At 40.9% G+C, this 21,076-nt stretch overlaps 2 protein-coding genes across 5 annotated transcripts in view; one reads left to right on the forward strand and one right to left on the reverse strand.

Moving 5' to 3' along the window:
• Positions 1-13,298, forward strand: part of prdx4 (peroxiredoxin 4) — a 55,389-nt gene extending 42,091 nt beyond the window's left edge. For both annotated transcript variants that reach the window (XM_063051199.1, XM_063051198.1), the window contains exons 4-7: positions 5,280-5,402; positions 8,544-8,674; positions 8,826-8,860; positions 13,108-13,298. In XM_063051199.1, coding sequence (XP_062907269.1) covers positions 5,280-5,402; positions 8,544-8,674; positions 8,826-8,860; positions 13,108-13,158 — 340 coding nt within the window. In that variant the 3' untranslated portion in view covers positions 13,159-13,298. The remainder of the gene's footprint in view (positions 1-5,279; positions 5,403-8,543; positions 8,675-8,825; positions 8,861-13,107) is intronic.
• Positions 13,299-14,282: 984 nt separating this feature from the next.
• LOC134348193 (acyl-coenzyme A thioesterase 9, mitochondrial-like) overlaps positions 14,283-21,076 on the reverse strand; it is an 87,358-nt gene continuing 80,564 nt past the window's right edge. For all 3 annotated transcript variants that reach the window (XM_063051196.1, XM_063051195.1, XM_063051197.1), the window contains 2 exons: positions 19,851-20,001; positions 14,283-14,418 (listed from right to left, as the gene is read on the reverse strand). In XM_063051196.1, coding sequence (XP_062907266.1) covers positions 14,357-14,418; positions 19,851-20,001 — 213 coding nt within the window. In that variant the 3' untranslated portion in view covers positions 14,283-14,356. The remainder of the gene's footprint in view (positions 14,419-19,850; positions 20,002-21,076) is intronic.

Here is a 21,076-nt window from a genome sequence, read left to right on the forward strand (position 1 = left end):
CTGTAATGGAGAACTTCAGTATGCAAGGGGATTTGGAAAATCAGGTTGGTGTTGGATTGCAAGAGAAGGAATTTGTTGAATGCTTACGAGATGGCTTTTTTGGAGCAGCTTTTACTTGAGCCTACTTGGGGAAAGTCTATCTTAGATTGGGTATTGTGTAATAACCTAGGTTTTATTAGGTAGCTTAATGTAAAGGAACCTTTAGAAGGCAGTCATCAGAATATCATTGAATTCATACTGCAATTTGAGAGGGAGAAGCACAAGTCAGATGTATCAATATTACAGTGAAATGAAGGGAATTACAGAGGCACGGGAGAGGAGCTTGCCCAGGTGGATTGGAGGGGGATATTGGCAGAAGTTTCTGGGAATACTTCAGACATGCAGGATAGGTGTGGTCCGAAGAAGTTCTCAAATGACAGGTAGGCAAGCTTGGCTGACGAGAGAAGTTAGGGATTGCACAAAAGCTGAAGGTAGGGCGTATAATGTAGCAAAAGTGAGTGGGAAGGTGAATAATTGGTAAGTTTTTAAAATCCAACAAAAGGCAACTAAAATGCCATTAGAAAGGGAAAGATGAAATATGACGGCAAACTAGCCAATATATATAAAATAGGGTACTAAAAGTTTTTCGAATGGTATAAAGAGTGAAAGGGAAGTGAGAGTTAATATCGGACCACTGGAAAATAATGCTGGTAGTAATAGGGGACAGAGAAATGGCGGATGAACTTAATAAGTAATTTGCATCAGTCCCAGAGTCCTGAGAGAGATTGCTGAAGAAACAATGGACGAATTGATCATGATCTTTCAAGAATCACTTGATTATGGTATAGTCCTGGAGGGCTGGAAGATTGCAAACATCACACCACTCTTTAAGAAGGGAGGAAGGGAAAAGAAAGGAAATCATAAACTATTTAGCCTAACCTCAGTGATTTGGAAAGTGTTGAAGTCTATTATTAAGGATAAGATTTCGAGGTACTTGGAGACTAATGGTTCCTGTAAAGGAAAATCTTGCCTGACGAATCTGTTGGAGTTCTTCAAGGCAGTAACAAGCTGGGTGGACAAAAGAGAGGTGGTGGATGTCATTTACTTGGATTTTCGGAAGACATTTGATAAGGTGCCACACCTGCGGCTGCTTAACAAGATAAATTCCCAAGGCGTTAAAGGAAAGATACTGACATGGATAGAGGAATGGCTGACATGCAGGGGGCAGTAAATGGAAATAAAGGCAGCCTTTTCTGGTTGACTGCAAGTGACTAGTGGTGTTTTTAGTGGTCAGTATTGGGATCGCTACTTTTCACATTGTTTGTCAGTGATTTCGATAATGGAATTGATGGCTTTGTGGAAAAGTTTGCAGATGCTGGTAAGATAGGTGGAGGTGTAGGTAGTTCAAGGACTTGGACAAATTGGATGAATGGGCAAAACAGTGGCGGATTGAATACGGTGTTGAGAAATGTATGATACATTTTGATAAAAGGAACAAAAGTGCAGACTATTATTTAAATGGGGAGAAAATTCAAACGTCAAAGGTTCCAAGGGACTTGGGAGTCCTTGTGCAAGACTCCCAGAAGTTATATTTACAGGTTGGGTGTGAGGTAAAGAAGGCAAATATAATGTTGGCATTCATTTCAGGGTGAATAGAATATAAAAATGAGGAGATGATGCTAAGACTTTATAAGACACTGGTCAGGCTGCACTTGGAGTATTGTCAATGGTTTTGGGCCCCATATCTCAGAAAGGATGTATTGCCAAATGAGGTTCATGAGGGTGATTCTGGGAATGAAGGAGTTAACATATGGGGAGCATTTGATATCTTTGGGGAGCATTTGATATCTTTGGGCCTGTACTCACTGGAATTTAGAAGAATGTGGGGGGGGCGGGTCTCATTGAAACCTACTGAATATTGAAAGGACTAATTAGGGTGGATGTGGAGTTGATATTTCCTGTGGTGGGGGTATCCAGAACTAGAGGGCACAGCCTCAAAATTGAGGGGCGATCCTTTCAGAACAGAGGTAAGGAGGAATTTTTTGAGCTAGAGGGTAGTGAACCTGTGGAATGCTCTGCCACGGACTGCAGTGGAGGCCAAGGCAGTCAATATATTTAAGGCGAAAATTGTGAGTTTCCTGATTGGTCACTGCATTAAAGGCAGGTGTATGTGGTTGAGTGGGATCAGGGAAAGGCCATGATGGAATAGCAGAGCAGACTCAATGGGCTGAGTGGCCTAATTCTGCTCTTATGTTCTTTTAGTCTTTGCGAACATTCTCGGGTGTGTATATATGTATATTATAAAAATATAAATAAACTTTGTTTGCTACTTGAAGGAGTGCATACGTGAATCTTTCTTCAGTGGTTGGTAAGTTGATGGAGAAGATCCTGAGATACAGGATTTATGAACATTTTGAGAGGCATAATATAATTAGGAATAGTCAGCATGGCTTTGTCAAAGGCAGGCCGTGCGTTATGAGCCTGATTGAATTTTTTGAGGATGTAGGTAGAGCCGTAAATGTAGTGCATATGGATTTCAGCAAGGCATTTAATAGGTACCCCATGCAAAAGGCTGATTGAGAAAGTAAGAAGGCATGGGATTCAAGGTGATATTGCTTTGTGGATCCAGAACTGGCTTGCCCACAGAAGGCGAAGAGTGGTTGTAGATGGGTCCCGCATGGAAGGTTAGTTAGGAAAATTCAGTTGCTAGGTATACATTGAGAGGTGGTAAATTGGATTAGACATTGGTACAATGGAAGAAGCCAAAGAGTGGTAGTAGAGAATTGCTTCTCTGAGTGGAGGCCTGTGACTAGTGGTGTGCCACAGGGATCAGTGCTGGGTCCATTGTTATTTGGCATCTATATCAATGATCTGGATGATAATGTGGTAAATTGGCTCAGCAAATTTGCTGATGATACAAAGATTGGAGGTGTAGTAGACAATGAGGAAGGTTTTCAGAGCCCGCAGAGGGACTTGGACCAGCTGGAAAAATGGGCTGAAAAATGGCAGATGAAGTTTAATACAGACAATTGTGAGGTATTGCACGTTGGAAGGACAAACCAAGGTAGAACATACAGGGTTAATGGTAAGGCACTGAGGAGTGTAGTGGAACAGAGGGATCTGGGAATACAGATACAGAATTCCCTAAAAGTGGTGTCACAGGTAGATAGGGTCGTAAAGAGAGCTTTTGGTACATTGGCCTTTATTAATCAAAGTATTGAGTATAAGAGCTGGAATGTTATGATGAGGTTGTATAAGGCATTGGTGAGGCCAAATCTGGAGTATTGTGTTCAGTTTTGGTCACCAAATTACAGGAAGGATATAAATAAGGTTGAGAGAAGGTTTACAAGGATGTTGCCAGGACTTGAGAAACTCAGTTACAGAGAAAGGTTGACTAGGTTAGGACTTTATTCCCTGGAGTGTAGAAGAATGAGGGGAGAGTTGATAGAGGTATATAAAATTATGATGGGTATAGATAGAGTAAATGCAAGCAGGCTTTTTCCACTGAGGCAAGGGGAGGAAAAAAAACAGAGACATGGGTTAAGGGTGAGGGGGGAAAAGTTTAAAGGGAACATTAGTGGGGGCTTCTTCACACAGAGAGTGGTGGGAGTGTGGAATGAGCTGCCAGACGAGGTGGTAAATGCGGGTTCTTTTTTAACATTTAAGAATAAATTGGACAGATACATGGATGGGAGATGTATGGAGGGATATGGTCCGTGTGCAGGTCAGTGGGACTAGGCAGAAAATGGTTCGGCACAGCCAAGAAGGACCAAAAGGCCTGTTTCTGTGCTGCAGTTTTCTATGGTTTCTATGGGTCATATTCTGCATGGAGGTTGGCGACCAGTGGTGTGCCTCAGGGATCTGTTCTGGGACCCCTACTCTTTGTGATTTTTATAGATGACCTGGATGAGGAAGTGGAGGGATGGGTTAGTAAATGTGCTGATGACACAAAGGTTGGGGGTGTTGTGGATAGTGTGGAGGGCTGTCAGATGTTACAGCGGGACATTGATAGGATGCAAAACTGGGCTGAGAAGTGGCAGATGGAGTTCAACCCAGAAAAGTGTGAGATGGTTCATTGTACATCAAAGTTGCTGGTGAACGCAGCAGGCCAAGCAGCATCTATAGGAAGAGGCGCAGTCGACGTTTCAGGCCGAGACCCTTCGTCAGGACTAGAGTCTCGGCCTGAAACGTCGACTGCGCCTCTTCCTATAGATGCTGCTTGGCCTGCTGCGTTCACCAGCAACTTTGATGTATGTTGCTTGAATTTCCAGCATCTGCAGAATTCCTGTTGTTGATGGTTCATTTTGCTAGGTCAAATATGATGGCAGAATATAGTATTAACGGTAAGACTCTTGGCAGTGTGGAAGATCAAAGGGATCTTGGGGTCTGGGTCCATAGGTCACTCAAAGCTGCTACGCAGGTTGACTCTGTGGTTAAGAAGGCATACGGTGCATTGGCCTTCATCAATCGTGGGATTGAGTTCAAGAGCTGAGAGGTAATATTGCAGCTATATAGGGCCCTGGTCAGACCCCATTTGGAGTACTGTGCTCAATTCTGGTCGCCTCACTACAGGAGGGACATGGAAACCATAGAAAGGGTGCAGAGGAGATTTACAAAGATGTTGCCTGGATTGGGGAACATGGCTTATGAGAATAGGTTGGGTGAACTCGGCCTTTTTTCTTTGGAGCAATGGAAGATGAGGTGTACAATGTAATGAGAGGCATTGGTCGTGTGGATAGTCAGAGGCTTTTTCCCAGGGCTGAAATGACTAGCATGAGAGGGCATAGTTTTAAGGTGCTTGGAGGTAGGTACAGAGAAGATGTCAGGGGTTAGCTTTTTTTACGCCGAGAGTGGTGAGTGCATGGAATGGCTGCCAGCGGTGGTGGAGGTGGAAATGATAGGATCTTTTAAGAGACTCCTGGATAGGTACATGAAGCTTAAAAAAAAATAGAGGGCTGTGTGCAAGCCTAGGTAGTTCTAGGGTAAGGACATGTTCGGCACTGCTTTGTGGGCCAAAGGGCCTGTATTGTGCTCTAGGTTTTCTATGTTCTCTGTTCTATTCTACAAATAGTGTAAAAATGTCACTTTCGTTCTCCATCCATACTTGAATCTTTCTTTTATTGTCAATACTTATTTAATGAATTGCAAGTAAAAATAGGTTGGGCAGGGTTTTCCAACATGGGGTCCACCGACACCTCAGTTAATGGTAGGGTCCATGGCATAAAAAAGGTTGGGAACCCCTGTAATAAAGGAACACTTCTTCAGTATGTAACTCGAGGAAATACTTTTGCTGTTTACAGGATAAATACACCAAGAAAACAAGGTGGACTAGGACCAATGAAGATCCCACTCCTCTCCGATCTTACACACCAGATTGCAAAGGATTATGGTGTGTATTTGGAGGACCAAGGGCATACACTTAGGTAATCATTCATAGAGGAATATACTTTTTACCAGTTCATAGTGAAATTTGAGAATCCAAGTATCCGCAAAGCTTTAAATATTTAATACTTTCATGGTGTAGGTTAATTTGATTGTTTTGCAGTAATTTTTTTATACTTTCAAATCTATAAATTTTAAGTTGGATCAGTATTTTGTGATTTTTTTAAAATCAACATGCCTCAAAAATACCTGTTGGTAATGTGGATAAAATCCTGGTTGGAGAAATTGGTAATGTTATTGAAGGGGTGAAGAAGTTCAAAATTGTTTAGAAAGCAGTTCCAAGAAAGTAGATAATGTATCTAAAAGCTGAACTGGCATCATTGCTAAGATGATTGATTTGGCAGTAATTAGAAGTCAGCATATAGATGACTGGAAGAAGTGGGTTGTGTTAAGTTAATGGACTAAAATGGGGAATTTTAGTTAAATGCTTGAGGGTAGGGCACCAGCCTAACTCAGTGTAGGGTGCATTACAGGATATGTGTAGCAGGCTTAAATGAGTTTTTATTTGTGGTAGTAAGTGACAGTTTTGGATAATTGAATCTGGTCTTGATCGGGACGTGTACAGTATAATTGTGCAATGAGACGAGTGTGACCAGGGAGGGAGGTAGAGAGTCAGTGGTGCGTAAAGTTGTGAAGGAAACCTAACAGTATTAATTTTGAGCTGAGTTAATCTCTAATTCGTCAGACATCATGTGCTTGACCACCAGGCAGGCAGCTTGATAGCATTCAAAAGGTTAGGAAAGGGAATGAAGAGATGGAAGTCGATATCAGTACTCTTGTGAAACCTAGTCCTTTGCCTGCAAATTATGTCACTGACAGACAACATTTAGTCAAGAGTTTTGCGAGATTATTTGTTGAATAAAAATGAAAGAGCATTGTCTGATAACTCATGTTGTAGACATCTGGCTTAATCCTTTCAAAATAGATCTTCTGCTATGTTGTGTCTAATGTTTTGCAATGTGTCATTGGTGGCATTTGTTCTTTACAAAATACTTGAAGAATTCCAAGTCAAACCGTATCTGTGGAAAACATTAGAAAGTTTTTGACAAGAACTGGTCATTTGGCCCTTCAAAGTTTGCCAAATTCCTATTCACATAGTGTGTTGAAATAACTGAGTTGAGATTTGAAAGTCTCTAAGGTACTACTCTCAACTTCACACCCAAGGTAGTTTGTTCCATTTGTCCACAACTTGCTGTGTAGAGAAATGCTTCCTAATGTTAATCTGAAATCTCCCTTTTAAGCAGTCTCCACCCATGGCCCTGTGTTCTTGATGTTGGATTAATTTTGTAGCAGCTGTATTCCATCTTACTTATACCCTTGATGATTTTGAATACTGTCTCTCCATTCTACATCTGCTTAGACTAAAAGATTTAATTCTTTCAATCTTTCTTCATAACTCATACCCTGCAGAGCTGGAATGAGTCTAGTCTCCCTTCAGTGGACTCTCTCCAGTGCCTTCACATCCCTCACACAACACAGAGACCACAATTGTACACAGTATTCAAAGTGTGGCCTTACAAGTGCATTATACAGCTTAAGAAGAACATGCCTTAACTTGAACTGCACTGAGTGTATTACATATTCTATTAGCCTTCTTGATGCTTCCATGCATGGTTTGGATGTTGATAGTGATGAGTCTACCAGAATGCCCAAATCCTTCTCATACAGTGCATTTTTTAATCCCAGACCCCCATTGTATACTTAAATCTAATATTTCTACTTCCTATATGTAATGCTTCACAATTACATCTGCACACATCTAGATTGTTTAGATCTAACTGTATTGATTCTGCTGCCTGAATGTTATCAGCTGCCCCTCCCCCTAATTTTGTCATCAGCAATCCTTATTTATTTATGTGCTTATCCAAATCATTAATGTAAATAAAAACAGCAGCAGCCCCAAAACCAATCCCTGCAGAGCGCCACTTTTAACATCTTTTATTAGGTGTGAAAATGATCCTCTCACCATAACTCGTTGTTTTCTGTTTTTGAACCAGGGTTGGTGCAGTCACCCTTGTATATTGGGACTAAGTTAGCCCATTTCCAGTACCTGAAGAAGGGTCTCAACCCGAAAAGCTGACTATTTATATTCTTTTCCGTAGATGCTGCCTGACGTGCTGAGTTCCTCCAGCATTTGTGTGTGTTGCTTTGAATTTCAGCATCTGCAGATTTTCTCGTGTTTGTACAAAATTATGTTTACATTTCTTACCTTTTCAAGCTTTCAGTTTGAGAAAGGGGTGTTTTACTTTGGACTACAAATATATTATAAATTGATATGACAATATCTTCAAGTTCTATTAACTTTTTCCTTCTGTAACTTCAAATATATATTTTAAAATATGCTGTTTTTCGGGGGGGGGTCACTTCTGTCAAAAATATTCCACAAGTCACAATACTGTATTTGTTTTCCCTCATATTACTGCAGATTAGATTTTCTTCCACACTGACTTTACAAGGATGGATTGTCATAATAATTATAACCTCACACTGCATTATAAGTTGGAGAAAAAGTATAGCTGGTTTCAAACCTAAACATTTGTAGAGGAAAATATTTTGTCGCTTGAATTTTCTGTCTTTCCAATGAACTTGTATGAGGATTTGAGATGGGGTGTCTGCAATTGACCTGAGTTGCAATCATTTGGGCAGCAGTAATTTGCCCTTGCAAAATTCATAAATCACAACCCCAAAATTTGCCCTTCTTGAAATGCCAGCATGTGCAGATTTCCTCGTGTTAGCATACAGGGGTTGGTATCTGCAGCATAGGCATTAAAAATAGTGACTTGTATGATACCAGAGATTTTTAACCCATATTTGAAATCTTTTGTATCTATTTTTTGGTATTTTGAGAATGCATTCTCCTAAAGCTTGCATATTCTCCACAATGATGTTTTGAGTAATTCTTTTCTCTGTTTACACATTTTAATGAGTAAACTGAATTTATAGAAGAGGAAGGCAGATAGGTAAATCATTTGTCTTGCTCTACCTCCAACTCATAGGCTGGCACGGTGTTGCCAATAACTACATAGTTATAAGCAGTTTGCCATTGCCTTTTTGCAAATTGATTTTATTATGGAAATTAACATGGAGAATAAAGTTAACCCAATACCTTGTTCCTCTTCCAGAGGCCTTTTTATTATTGATGACAAAGGACTACTGAGGCAAATAACAATGAATGATCTTCCAGTGGGTCGGTCAGTGGATGAAACACTTCGATTAGTTCAAGCATTTCAGTATACTGATACACACGGTGAAGGTATGCAATAATGATTTTGAGCTGAATGCAGGAAATCTATTTAAATGGCATTTCAATTAAATGGTAGAAATAATGTAATAATAAATGTAAATAAGCAAAGAACTGGCTACGGGGCTACCTGAATTAATGCTTTTATGATTGATTTTTTTAGTTTGTCCAGCTGGTTGGAAACCTGGAAGTGATACGGTAAGACTGTCACTTGACCCAATGTTTCTTAACCTTGGTTTTGAAAATAAATATTATGTTAACATTTAGTGCAAACATTGCTACAGGTTAATATTAACATCCTTTTATTGGTTTTATATCTACAATATAAATGCAGCCACCTTTGAATCATTAAATCCTCAAACTAGATCATGGAAAAATGGTAGCCACAAGAAGAATTGCACAATTATATGTAAATTGCTGCTTACACTGAAATACATTGTGCTGCTCATGTAGCTAATCCTCTTAATCTTTCTTTTGTCAGCTCAATTGTTCCTGCACTTCCAGTATTTCTCTCCACACTATAAACTAAGTAGTGCTGCTAACTTAAAATACATTGTTTAGATTGTACATTAAAGCAGGTAGATCCTGCACCATCAGCACTGCAACTGGATCACTGGAACTTCATGTTAAAATTAGGAATGATTTGTATTGGACACATTGAGGCATTAAATTCATAGAAGATGCTTAGAATGCCATGGGAAAGCCATAGAATATCTTGATATCAGGCTTCTGGCAGTTCAGCTAGTGTGACTTATCCAAAGGTCACGACCACTGCTGGAAGTCCATTCCATGCACTCACCACTCTCTGAGTTTAAAAAAAACAACGTACCCCTGACATCTCCTCTGTACCTACTTCCAAGCACCTTAAAACTGTGCCCTCTCCTGTTAGCCATTTCAGCCCTGGGGAAAAGCCTCTGACTAGCCACATGATCAATGCCTCTCATTATCTTGTACACCTCGATCAGGTCACCTCTCATCCTCCACCGCTCCAAGGAGAAAAGGCCAAATTCACTCAACCAATTCTCATAAAACATGCTCCCCAATCCAGGCAACATCCTGTAAATCTTCTCTGCACCCTTTCTATTGGTTTCCACATCCTTCCTGTAGTGAGGTGACCAGAACTGAGCACAGTTCTCCACGTGGGGTCTGACCAGGGCCCTATATAGCTGTAACATTACCTGTCAGCTTTTAAACTCAGTCCCACAGTTGATGAAGGCCAATGCACCGTATGCCGTCTTAACCACAGAGTCAACCTGCACAGCAGCTTTGAGTGTCCTATGGACTCAGACCCCAAGATCCCTCTGATCCTCCACACTGCCAAGAGTCTTACCATTAATACTATATTCTGCCATCAAACTTGACCTACCAAAATGAACCACCTCTCACTTATCTGGGTTAAACTCCATCTGCCACTTCTCAACCCAGTTTTGCATCCTATCAATGTCCTGTTGTAACCTCTGACAGCCCTCCACACTATCCACAACACCCCCAACCTTTGTGTCATCAGCATATCTACTAACCCATCCCTCCACTTCCTCATCCAGTCATTTATAAAAATCACAAGGAGTAGGGGTCCCAGAAAAATCCCTGAGGCACACCAGTGGTCATCTACCTCCATCCAGAATATGACCCATATGCAACCACTCTTTGCCTTCTGTGGGCAAGCCAGTTCTGGATCCACTAAGCAATGTCCCCTTGGATCCCATGCCTCCTTACTTTCTCAATAAGTCTTGCTTATCAAATGCCTCGCTGAAATCCATATATGCTACATCTACTGCTCTACCATCATCAGTGTGTTTAGTCACATCCTCAAAAAATTCAATCAGGCTTGTAAGGTATGACCTGCCTTTCACAAGGCCCATGCTGACTATTCCTAATCATTATGCCTCTCCAAATGTTTATAAATCCTCCATCTCAGGATCTTTTCCATCAACTTAACCACTGAAGACTCACTGGTCTATAATTTCCTGGCGCTCTCTACTCCCTTTCTTGAATAAGGGAGCGACATCTACAACCCTCCAGAACTTCTCCCGTCCCCATTGATGATGCAAAAGATCATTGCCAGAGGCTCAGCAATCTCCTCCCTTACCTCCCACTGTAGTCTGAGGTAGAACTCATTTGGTCTTGAAGACTTATCCAACTTAATGCTTTTCAAAAGCTAAATCACAAGACACAAGCTATGCAAATGTCATTTGGTACAGTTGAGGTCTGTGTCCCAAAATGATAGGACAACACTCACAACAAAGACAACTTTATACATATGATTTTATTTTCTAATTCAGACATTTAAGATTAAATATTGCTATACTTCTTCCTTCCAATAATTTTATGCATTAAATTAAATTTGTATATTACGGATATTTATTCCACTTCAATTGTAAATAAGTTCATTTCAGATAAGCCCCTCAATTTTATTCACCATGTTTTGTTGTTCCTTGTAGCTACAATTTTCCTATCTTGTCAACAGCTTTTTAATAAATGCCATTGCACTTCTCCAGTGTAATCATGTACTGTGCCCAAAAATGTAAGCAGAACAAGCAGTATTAAATCATATGGCATTACCTCATTTTTGTTCCATATGCCTCAACTAATAAAGATGAGCATCTTTTAACCTGCTACCTTTCAGAATTTGTGGATTTACTGTACACGAGGTTCCATCAGACCACTACCTATCCTGTCATTTTTTTTTAATGCTTTGTTATATCTCCTGCAATCTAAAGCTTTCATTTACCCTTTAAGCTGTGGCCATCGTTTCTCTTGTATCAACAGGAATAGGGGAACTAACTACTTATTTCATAACTTTCCTGATTGAAAGAGCAGAAGAAAATCCCTCTAGCACCTCTAGGAAAAAGTGAAAATAGGCTGAAGAACTTTTTTTAAAAAAACAAACTGTCCAGTTTTTTTAGTATGTTAACTATCCCAATTTTATTATATCTGGAAATTAAATTTCTGTTGTTTGACACTTTTGCCATGAGTCATGTGCTGCAAGAACAGAGTGTTCGGCCATACCATTTTCCAGCATTAGCCCTATCATGTTATGGCCTCACAATTTAAGCACTCATCTAACTAACCTGTTAAGAGATTTGACCTTCCATCCCTCAGACAATGCATTCCAGATTCTCACCATTGTATAAAGATCATGTTTATTTCTCACATGTACATGGAAATACAGTGAACTGCATTGTTTTGCACCAAATCAAATCAGTGACTATTGTGCTACGGTAGTCTGCAAATGTCAACACACGTCTGGTGGCAATTTACTACCTTGAGGAAATTCAAACAGTTGCAGGGAGAATGGACAACCTCCATATACACAGCAGGGGGAATTGAGCCCCATCGCTGCCAATTTAAGTGATTGCACTAACTGTGCCATCAGCTTGGTGAAAAAATTCCTCCTGATCTTTTGTCCTCTTGTTTAGTTCACTTCTGCCATGGAGAAAAGCTTGTTACCCTATATGCTTACTTTCATATTCTTCAATCAAATTCTGCTCATGCCTTCCAAGGAAAATAGACAATTTCATCCATTTTTTTCCTCTCCCACTCCTTTCCAGTCAATATCTTGGCAGATTTTCTCTGCACCCTCATGCAGTCACACTTTCCAGTGACCAGAATTACACGCACTACTCTAACTGTGGCCTAATCATTGTATTATAAAGTTGTTATTGCCTTGCCACACTTGAATTCATTAGTCAGGGCACAGACTGTAAATCAGGAATGCTGTGTCATTGCCACCTTCAGGCATCCATGGATTTCTACAGGGAAAAAAATCTCCCTTTTCCAAGATACTTTATGAAACCTTGCCATTCATCATGTCCTGGCCTTACTAGTCTTCATAAAATGTATCTTATTTATCAGAATTAATTCCATCAGTTATTTCTCCACCCATTTTACCCACATATCTTCCTGTCACACTGCCAATTTTTGTACCAGAAAATTTACAAATCATACCTCCTATAATAATGTTGAAATCATTAATTACAGACAAGGTTGTAATCGGGTTGCATTGCATTTTTTTTGTACCATAAAGCCGTGTCATCTGCATGTGTCAGGTAATGTGTTGTTAATTTACTATTTTCCCACCCTCAGATTCAATGAGCGTGAAACTCATTCCAAATTTTGGGCAATTATTTATGAATTTTGCAATGGTGAATTGCTGTTATGATTTTTCTTTGGGGGCGGGGAGAGAATCCAATGTGCCATAGGCTTCCAGTCACAAACTAACCCACTGCTGTTATCCATTATGGCCGTACTCATTTTGGATCCAATTTTCAGCTTTCCCTGGATCACATGGACTCTTAAGCTTTTGATCTAGTCTCATCAATACACTGGTACTACTTTGAATTACACTACCCCCCCCCCCCCCAAAAGTAAGCAGCTAACCTGAAATAGTCTTAACCAAAAGTAACCACTGAGATTGACCTGCTGTCATGTCCTTTCTCTTTCAGATAATTCCAGATCCAGCCGGAAAACTTAAGTATTTTGAAAGAGAACGTTAAATCTAAACTCGTTTTTAATCAACTGAGCTGAAACAATAAACAAGTCTGTAATCTGCTTGTCTGTAGTTATTATAATGGTTCACAGTAACAGGAAGAAAAAATGTAATATTCCCCATTGCTTTCCACACTGCAATTGTTTACAGTAAACTAGAAGAAACAGACATCTACATTTATTCATTTCTATGAATTCTACCATTGATAATTTCCCAAGTTAAAAGGTAAACATTTGAGTTTAGGAAGTATACATGTTCTGTTAGTAGACAACTACAAAACACAACAAAGAGGGCTGGGTCCATGGGAAAGGCCAAATTACCCTCACATTTAAATATCCCATTGACCTTCCACATGTAGAAAAAGGAATCTTCCCTTCTCATTTTGGATAACTTTGGTGTTATGCATTAACCAAGGTTGAATGGGTTCCCAGCTGCATGTAAAAGGAAGCAACCAGTGACAATAATTAACTTTACTACAGAGCAATCTTAGGGTACTTAAGCTGTTCAGACTGAATTACTCAATCTAATTAAACTTTGCAACATACAAAATTAAACTAGTGAAAGGTAGATATTATAAGCAATAGTTAACCCTACATACCTGATCAGTATTAAAAATATGCTAATATACCAACCTCAGCCCATGCACATGTGCAAAAAATCTTTTCCCACCACACCAGTACAAAAAACGCATGTATATTTGGATATATTGAGATAAAATAATTTCCTATGCATTAAGTCAGTTTGGCTAAACTTAAAGTATTTGTTACACACTTTTAATACTTATAAATGGATGGTTAACTTTTCGTACATCTTAATGGCAATTAGTGTTATGCTACAGGATTTCTTATACCAAAGAGTAATTCTTGAGTTTTATAGTTACTAGCAGGTCTAGATCATACTATTGCTGAATAACAAATGAATATCTTAAACATTCATACCCACTCCTGGGTTCATGTGTGCATTACATCAGCAAGGGAAAGTCATTAACACAAGGCTGCTTGCTTATGCATTGTGTCACAACCTATTAGATACACCTATCAGGAAATGTGCAAAAACATCATATTAAAGGTTGATTGTTAAAGCTAGCAAGTAATTCAGTAATAAATATTTTAGAAAAGTTAAACTACATTACTAAACAAAAGCACAAACCCATATTATATTTAGATACGGCTTTTCAGAATGACACTTGTCAAATAGTAAATTGATCAATTGCAGTTGTTCAACCTTGCTTTAAAGTGACGTTTTCCATCCAAATATAGCATTGATTCTGTAAGTAAACCCAGAATGAGATTATGAGGTACATTTAAAAAAGCAACTAAACGAAATAAGTTAGTTACAGGAATCTTTACATTGAGAGCTGAATGCCATTAAAGATAAATACTTCTTCAGAATACCATCTTTGTATTTTTCCATCTGGTGGTAGAGCAGAGTAATTGTGAGTGTAATTGTGTTTGAACACTCTTCTGACATCCATACACAAGCCCAAGATTGTTCTGATTTCCAAGGAAGATTCTTATTCTGTTCACCTTTATCAACATGGTGAAATTCCCAAGCAACACACGAAATGCTGGAGGAACTCAGCAAGTTGGGCAACATCTACAGAGGGGAATGAATAGTGGCCATTTCGGGCCACGGCCCTTAATCAAGGATAGAAAAGAAGCGGGTAGAAGCTAGAATAGAAAGGTGGGGAAAGGGGGACATATACAGACGGGTGAGTGATACACAAGTCCAGATGTGGGGGAAGGGGTGATAAGTGGAAGAGGTAAAGGGCAGAAGAATGAACCCGATTAAGAGAGAACAGTAGGCTGTGGAATAAAGTGAAGGTAATAGGGAACAGGAGGTGATGGCAGATCATGAGGGTGCAGGAGGGAAAGAGAAGGGGTGAGAGGACTAAAGAATGTGGGAAATCAAAAAGGAGTGGTCACCCCATTCCACCACCCCCAGACATAACAGGAATAGGGTTCCTCTTGCCCTCACCTACCACCCTACAAGCCTTTGCATCCACCACCTCCACAACTTCTGTTAACTCCTACATGATCCTACCACAGTCACATCTTTCCCTCTACTGCACCCCCCCACCCCCCCCATTCACTCGGTTACTCCCTTGTTTACATGACTCCTTCCACAGATATCTCTCCTGGCATTTATCCCTACAACCATGCTATGTGCTTATACCTGCCCTCCACTACCTGCAAGTCTCTTGGGGTCATTCATTGCTCCTGGTGTGGCCTCCCATACATTGGTGAGACCTGATGCAGATTGGGGGAACCACTTCGTCCAACCTTTTGCTCTATCCATTGCAACAGCCAGGATCTCCCTGGGGTTACCCATTTCACTTCCACACCAACATATCTGGCCAGGCCTCCTCTGCTGCAATGGTGAGAATACGTGTAGGAGGATCCACACATATTCTGCTTTGCTCATCTCCAACCTAATGGCATGAACATTGATTTCTCATCTGCAGTAACCACTCAACTCTGTTCCCTCCTAACTTTGTTTTCCCTCATTCTGGTGGCTCTCTCAGTCTGCTTCTTTCTGCACCCCCCCCCCACCCTCATGACCTGCCTGTAGTTCCCCACCTCCTTTATTCCACTGTCTACCGTCTTCGTACATCAGATTCCTCCTTTACCTCTTCCACCTAACATCTCCTGGCTTTTCACATTACTCCCTTTCATTCCCTCTAACATTCCCCTGGTCTCACCTGTCACCTGCTAGCTTGTACTCTTCCCCCACGTCTTTCTTTCCAGTCCTAGTAAAGGGTCTCAGGCTGAAGCATCAACTGTTCATTTCCTTCCAGTGACACTGCCTGATGTGCCAAGTGTCTCTGGCATTTTGTTTGCTTAACATTTCCACAGAACCTCTTCTATCATGGTGAAATTCCTGGTTTGTATGCTGCATGGTAATGGCATAATGTCCCCATTTATTCTTCTAAAGCCCTGAGTTATGGAAACACCATACTCTGCCGTATAATGGTATGAGCACAATGGTAGATTTTGCTCAGCAACCATCAGAAAAATGGTAGAGAATGGCCTCAGTCGAGTCTCAGAACACAAAGGTTGCATCAAACAGCTGCACCACAAGGCTGTGTACTTAGCCCTTGCTCTATACCTATGACTGTGAGGTTAAGCACAGCTCCAATGCCATATTTAAGTTTGCTGACAACACCTCTATTGTGGGCCAAATCGAAAATGGTGATGAATCAGCATACAGGTGGAAAATTAAAAATATGGCTGAGTGATGTCATAACAACCACCTTTCACTCAATGTCAACAAGACCAAGGAACTGATGAAAGACTTCAGGAGAGGGAAACCAGAGGTCTATGAGCCAGTCCTTATTGGAGAATCAGAAGTGAAGAGGGTTAGTAATTTTAAATTTTTGGGTGTTACTATTTCAGAGGACATATCCTGGACCCAGCACATAAGTGCAATTGCAAGAAAGTACAACAGTACCTCTACTTCTTTAAGAATCTGCACAGATTTGGCATGACATCTAAAACTTTGACAAACTGTACAGATGTGTTGTGGAGAGTATACTGACTGGCTACATCATAGGCTGGTATGGAAAACCCTACAAAAGGTAGTGGATTTAGCCCACCATGGGTATAGAGCTCCCACATGAAACACTGTCATGCATCCATCATCAGAGATCCCCACCACCCAGGTCATGGTCTCTTCTTGCTGTTGCCATCAGGTAGAAAGTACAGGAGCCTCAGGACTTGCACTTCCAGGTTCAAGAACAGTTACTTCCCCTCAACTATCAGTCTCTTGAATAAAAGGGAATAACTACACTCACTTGCCGCATCATTGAAATATTCCTGCAACCAATTATCTCACTTTAAGAACTCTTTAATTTCATTGGCACCAGCGAATAACAATTCTTCAGGCGACATCATCCAGACGGCAAATCTCTCCAATTACCTCACTTTTTCTACGTCCTCTGCTTGTTCTTTTTGTCTCGTTTGTGTTACGGAAACTGTTGCGAGCCTGTGACATACAGTTTGGAACTCGATCAAAGGATTCAGTGCTATGCTGGGGTCAGGAGGGCTGCCTCCTGGAGATCAGAGACGGGTGGGGGGGGGGGCCAAAAAGGACTGAGAATATGAGCTGACTCACAGAAAACACCAGAGACGAGGTGCAGGGTCATGAATGGCTCCATCTCAAAGCAGCGAGGAAGACTGAAGCATTGAGTTGAATGACTCTTCCAACAAAGAGTCAGTAGCTGGATTGGCGGTCACTCTTCGCGGAAGGACTTAATTTATGTGGATGAAAAGATATTTCCAATATTTTGAGATTTATGTGATTATTGGACTGTACTGCATATTGGTTTCCTTCAGTTTTTTGATGTTTTCTGTCTTGTGGCAGATTAGTGGGTGGCTGATCTGTTAATTTTTTTGTGTGGGGGGTTGGGAGTTTGGTGCTACTGCCATTGTTCCTTTCTGTGGGTGAGGGGGTTGGGGATTGTTATTGTTGCTGTTTTTTTCTGTGGGGGAGGGGAGCTTTTGGGGTCTATGAGTTTTGTTTCTTTCCTTTTTCATGCCGGGGTGGGTGGAGTTGATGTCTTTTCTTTCAACACCTAGGTTCTTTCAGTATTTCATGGCCATCTGGAGAAGGTACATTTCAGAGCTGTATTGTACATGCATACTTTGACAATAAAATGAACCTTTGATCTCATGTTCTCATTATTTATTAACTCAGACGTGGCATGAACCCCAAGGTCCTGAAGGAGTGTGCTGAGCAGCTGTGTGCAGTTCTCCACTGCATTTTCACAGCCTGGAAAGGGTCCCGACTACATCACGTGTGATCTCAGAACCCAAGAAGAGCCAACTGAAAGTCGTGAATGACTATAGTCCAGTGTCCCTGACCTCACACATCATGAAGACCCTACAGAGGCTGGTCCTGGCTCACCTTCGACCCCTGGACAAATCAGCCCTCGATCCCCTGCAGTTCACCAACCAGGAGCACATTGGAGTCGATGATACTGTCATTGACCTGCTGAAGAGAGCCTACTCCCATTTGGATAAGCAGGGCAGCTCTGTGAGAATCGTGTTTTTTGATTTCTCAAGTGCCTTCAATTCCATACAGCCCTCATTGCAGGGGGAGAAGCTCTGTTCAATGCAGGTTGGCACTTCCATTGTATCCTGGACAATGGACTACCTGACTGACAGACCACAGTTGGTGCTGCTTCAGAGCTGTGTGTCAGACATGGCTATAAGCAGAACTGGGGCCCCACAGGGGACTGTACAGGCTCCCTTCCTGTATACCTTTGACTTTAGATACAACACTGAGTCATGTCATCTGCAGAAGCTCTCTGATGACTCAGCAATAGCTAGATGTATAAAGGGAGGACGGGAGGATGAATACAGGGCCCTGGTGGAGGACTTTGTCAAATGGTGCAAGCTGAATCATCAGCAGCTCAACATCAGTAAGACAAAGGAGATGGTGATGGACTTTAGAAAGACTAATCCTGTATTGCTCCCTGTTACTATTGATGGTGAGGATGTGAATGTGGTTAGGACCAACAAGTACCTGGGGGTGCACCTGGATGACAGACTTGAGTGGAGCACCAACACAGAGGCTGTGTACAAGAAGGGCCAGAGTTGCCTCTACTTCCCAAGAAGACTAAGGTCCTTTCGAGTATGCAGGCCTCGTCACATGTTCTACCAGTCTGTTGTTGGCAGCACAATCTTCTATGTGGTAGTGTGCTGGGGCAATAGCATCAACACAGGTGATACCAACAGGCTCAATGAACTGATTAGAAAGGCTGGTTCTGTTATAGGAGTCAAACTGGACACACTAGAGGCTGTGGTAAAACAAAGGTCCCTATAGAAAATCCTGGACAATGTTTCTCACCCTCTGCATGGCACCTTGGCTGAACAGAGGAGCCCTTTTAGTGATAGATTAAGACAACTGCACTGCTCCAAAGAGCGCTATAGGAGGTCATTCTTGCCCTTGGCCATGAGTCAAACCTATAGCCGGGGAAGTGATTTCTTTTATTCTTCCTTACTTCTCTTCTAATATTTGTATATCTATGCTCTTGTAATGCTACTAATTTCCTTTGGGAACAGTATCTCTCCATTTGCATTTTGTTGCCTTCTGCACTCCGATTGATCTTTTATTGATCCTGTTAAAGTTACTATTCCATAGGTATTCTGAGTATGCCCACAGAAAAATGAATCTCATGGTGACATACATGTACTTTGTAGTAAAATTTAATTTGAACAATATCATTGATGAAATGCTCTCTGAAGTGCCGAAATGCAAAGTTATGAATGGAGAATAAATGAGTTCTTACCAGTTTCATCAATGATCACTGTGTAATTATAATGGTTACACAGTCACTTAGCATCAAATTTGAATAAGATTGCTACAAGTCACTACTCATCCAACTAATTATACTAATCCAACTCATTGAAGGAAAGAAAGCTAACAACATACTCTGCTGCAGATAGCATAATAACATAGTGTACTATTTACTTGTATACAGATCCTACAATTTATAATGTATATCAATCTTAGTAATCTGTTTCTTCAGGTGCTGACTGAAAAATTCAGATAGATAACCAACATTTAATGAATGCAATTCTTACTTAACAGCCTTTGTTATCAACTTAATCACAAAATTAACAGCAATTTAACTTAAGTGAACAGCTGTGAAACTGCTTCTAGGCCAGATCTAAGCACTCCTCATAAATGTATTACCTCCATAGGTCTTTGGGAAAACCTGCATCACTTCGTTCTCTGAGCCAAAGGTGAAGTGGAAGATATTGGTGGTGTGGTGCTCCCGGGAAACTGGATCAACCACTGTGCTGTGGACTCTGACCTGAATGTAGTTGCCTTTGGTGTAACAAACCTGAATAGTGAACAAAGGAAAGCTGTTATCTTAAACAATCTTGCCAGCTCCCCTTGCAGAGATTGAAATTATTTGAACTGCTTATGCAAAAATTACAGTAATAATACATACTCAGTGGCCAGCTAATTAGGTACACATCTAATCAGCTAACCATGTGGCAGTACTCAATAGGGAACAAATGTGATCAAAGTGACTTTTACTATGGAATGATTGTTGGAGCCAAACTGGGGGTGGGGGTTTAAGTATCTCAGAAACTGCTGATCTCCTGGGATTTTCATGCTTAACAGTCTCTAGAGTTTAAAGCGAATGGTGCGGGCAAAAAAAAATCCAATGAGTTGACAGTTCTGTTGACAAAAACACCTTGTTAGTGAGAGAGATCAGAGGAGAATGGGCAATGAACAATCATGGTCATGGACAGAGAAAAGAACAAGTACAACAGCGTATAGAGGGTCTTCCCCACAGGCACAGATTGAAAACAGATGGAAGACTATGATCATCTGCCTCACATGACAGAACAAATAATGTTATTTTCACTGAAGAATACTTTGAGAGGTTGGTTATGGCTAGAATTAACTCCTGCCTTAGTAAGGGCCTGGACCAACTGCAATCAGTCTATTGCCACAATAGTTCTACAGCAGATGCGTCTCATTGGCTCGTCATGTGGCCTTGGATTACATGGACAATACTAATACTTCTGTCAGGCTGATGTTTATTGATTACAGCATTTAACAATTATTCCTACAGTTCTGATCAAAAAGCCTCAAAACCTGGGTCTCTGTACTGTCCCTCTGCAACTGGATCCTCAACTTCCTAACCGGAAGACCACGATCTGTGTGAATCAGAAATTACATCTCCCCATTGCTGATGATCAACACTGACACACCTCAGGGATGTGGCTTTGCACATTGCTCTACCCTCTCTACACCCATGACTGGGTGGCTAGGCACAGTTAAAATGCCATCTATAAACTTGCTGACGACACCAACTATTGTTGGCAGAATTTCAGATGGTGACGAAAAGGCATACAGGAGTGAAATAAATCTAGTTGAGTGGTGTTGCAGTAACAAACTTGCAT

This window comes from Mobula hypostoma, chromosome 6, assembly GCF_963921235.1.
Source record: "Mobula hypostoma chromosome 6, sMobHyp1.1, whole genome shotgun sequence".
NCBI lineage: Eukaryota > Metazoa > Chordata > Chondrichthyes > Myliobatiformes > Myliobatidae > Mobula > Mobula hypostoma.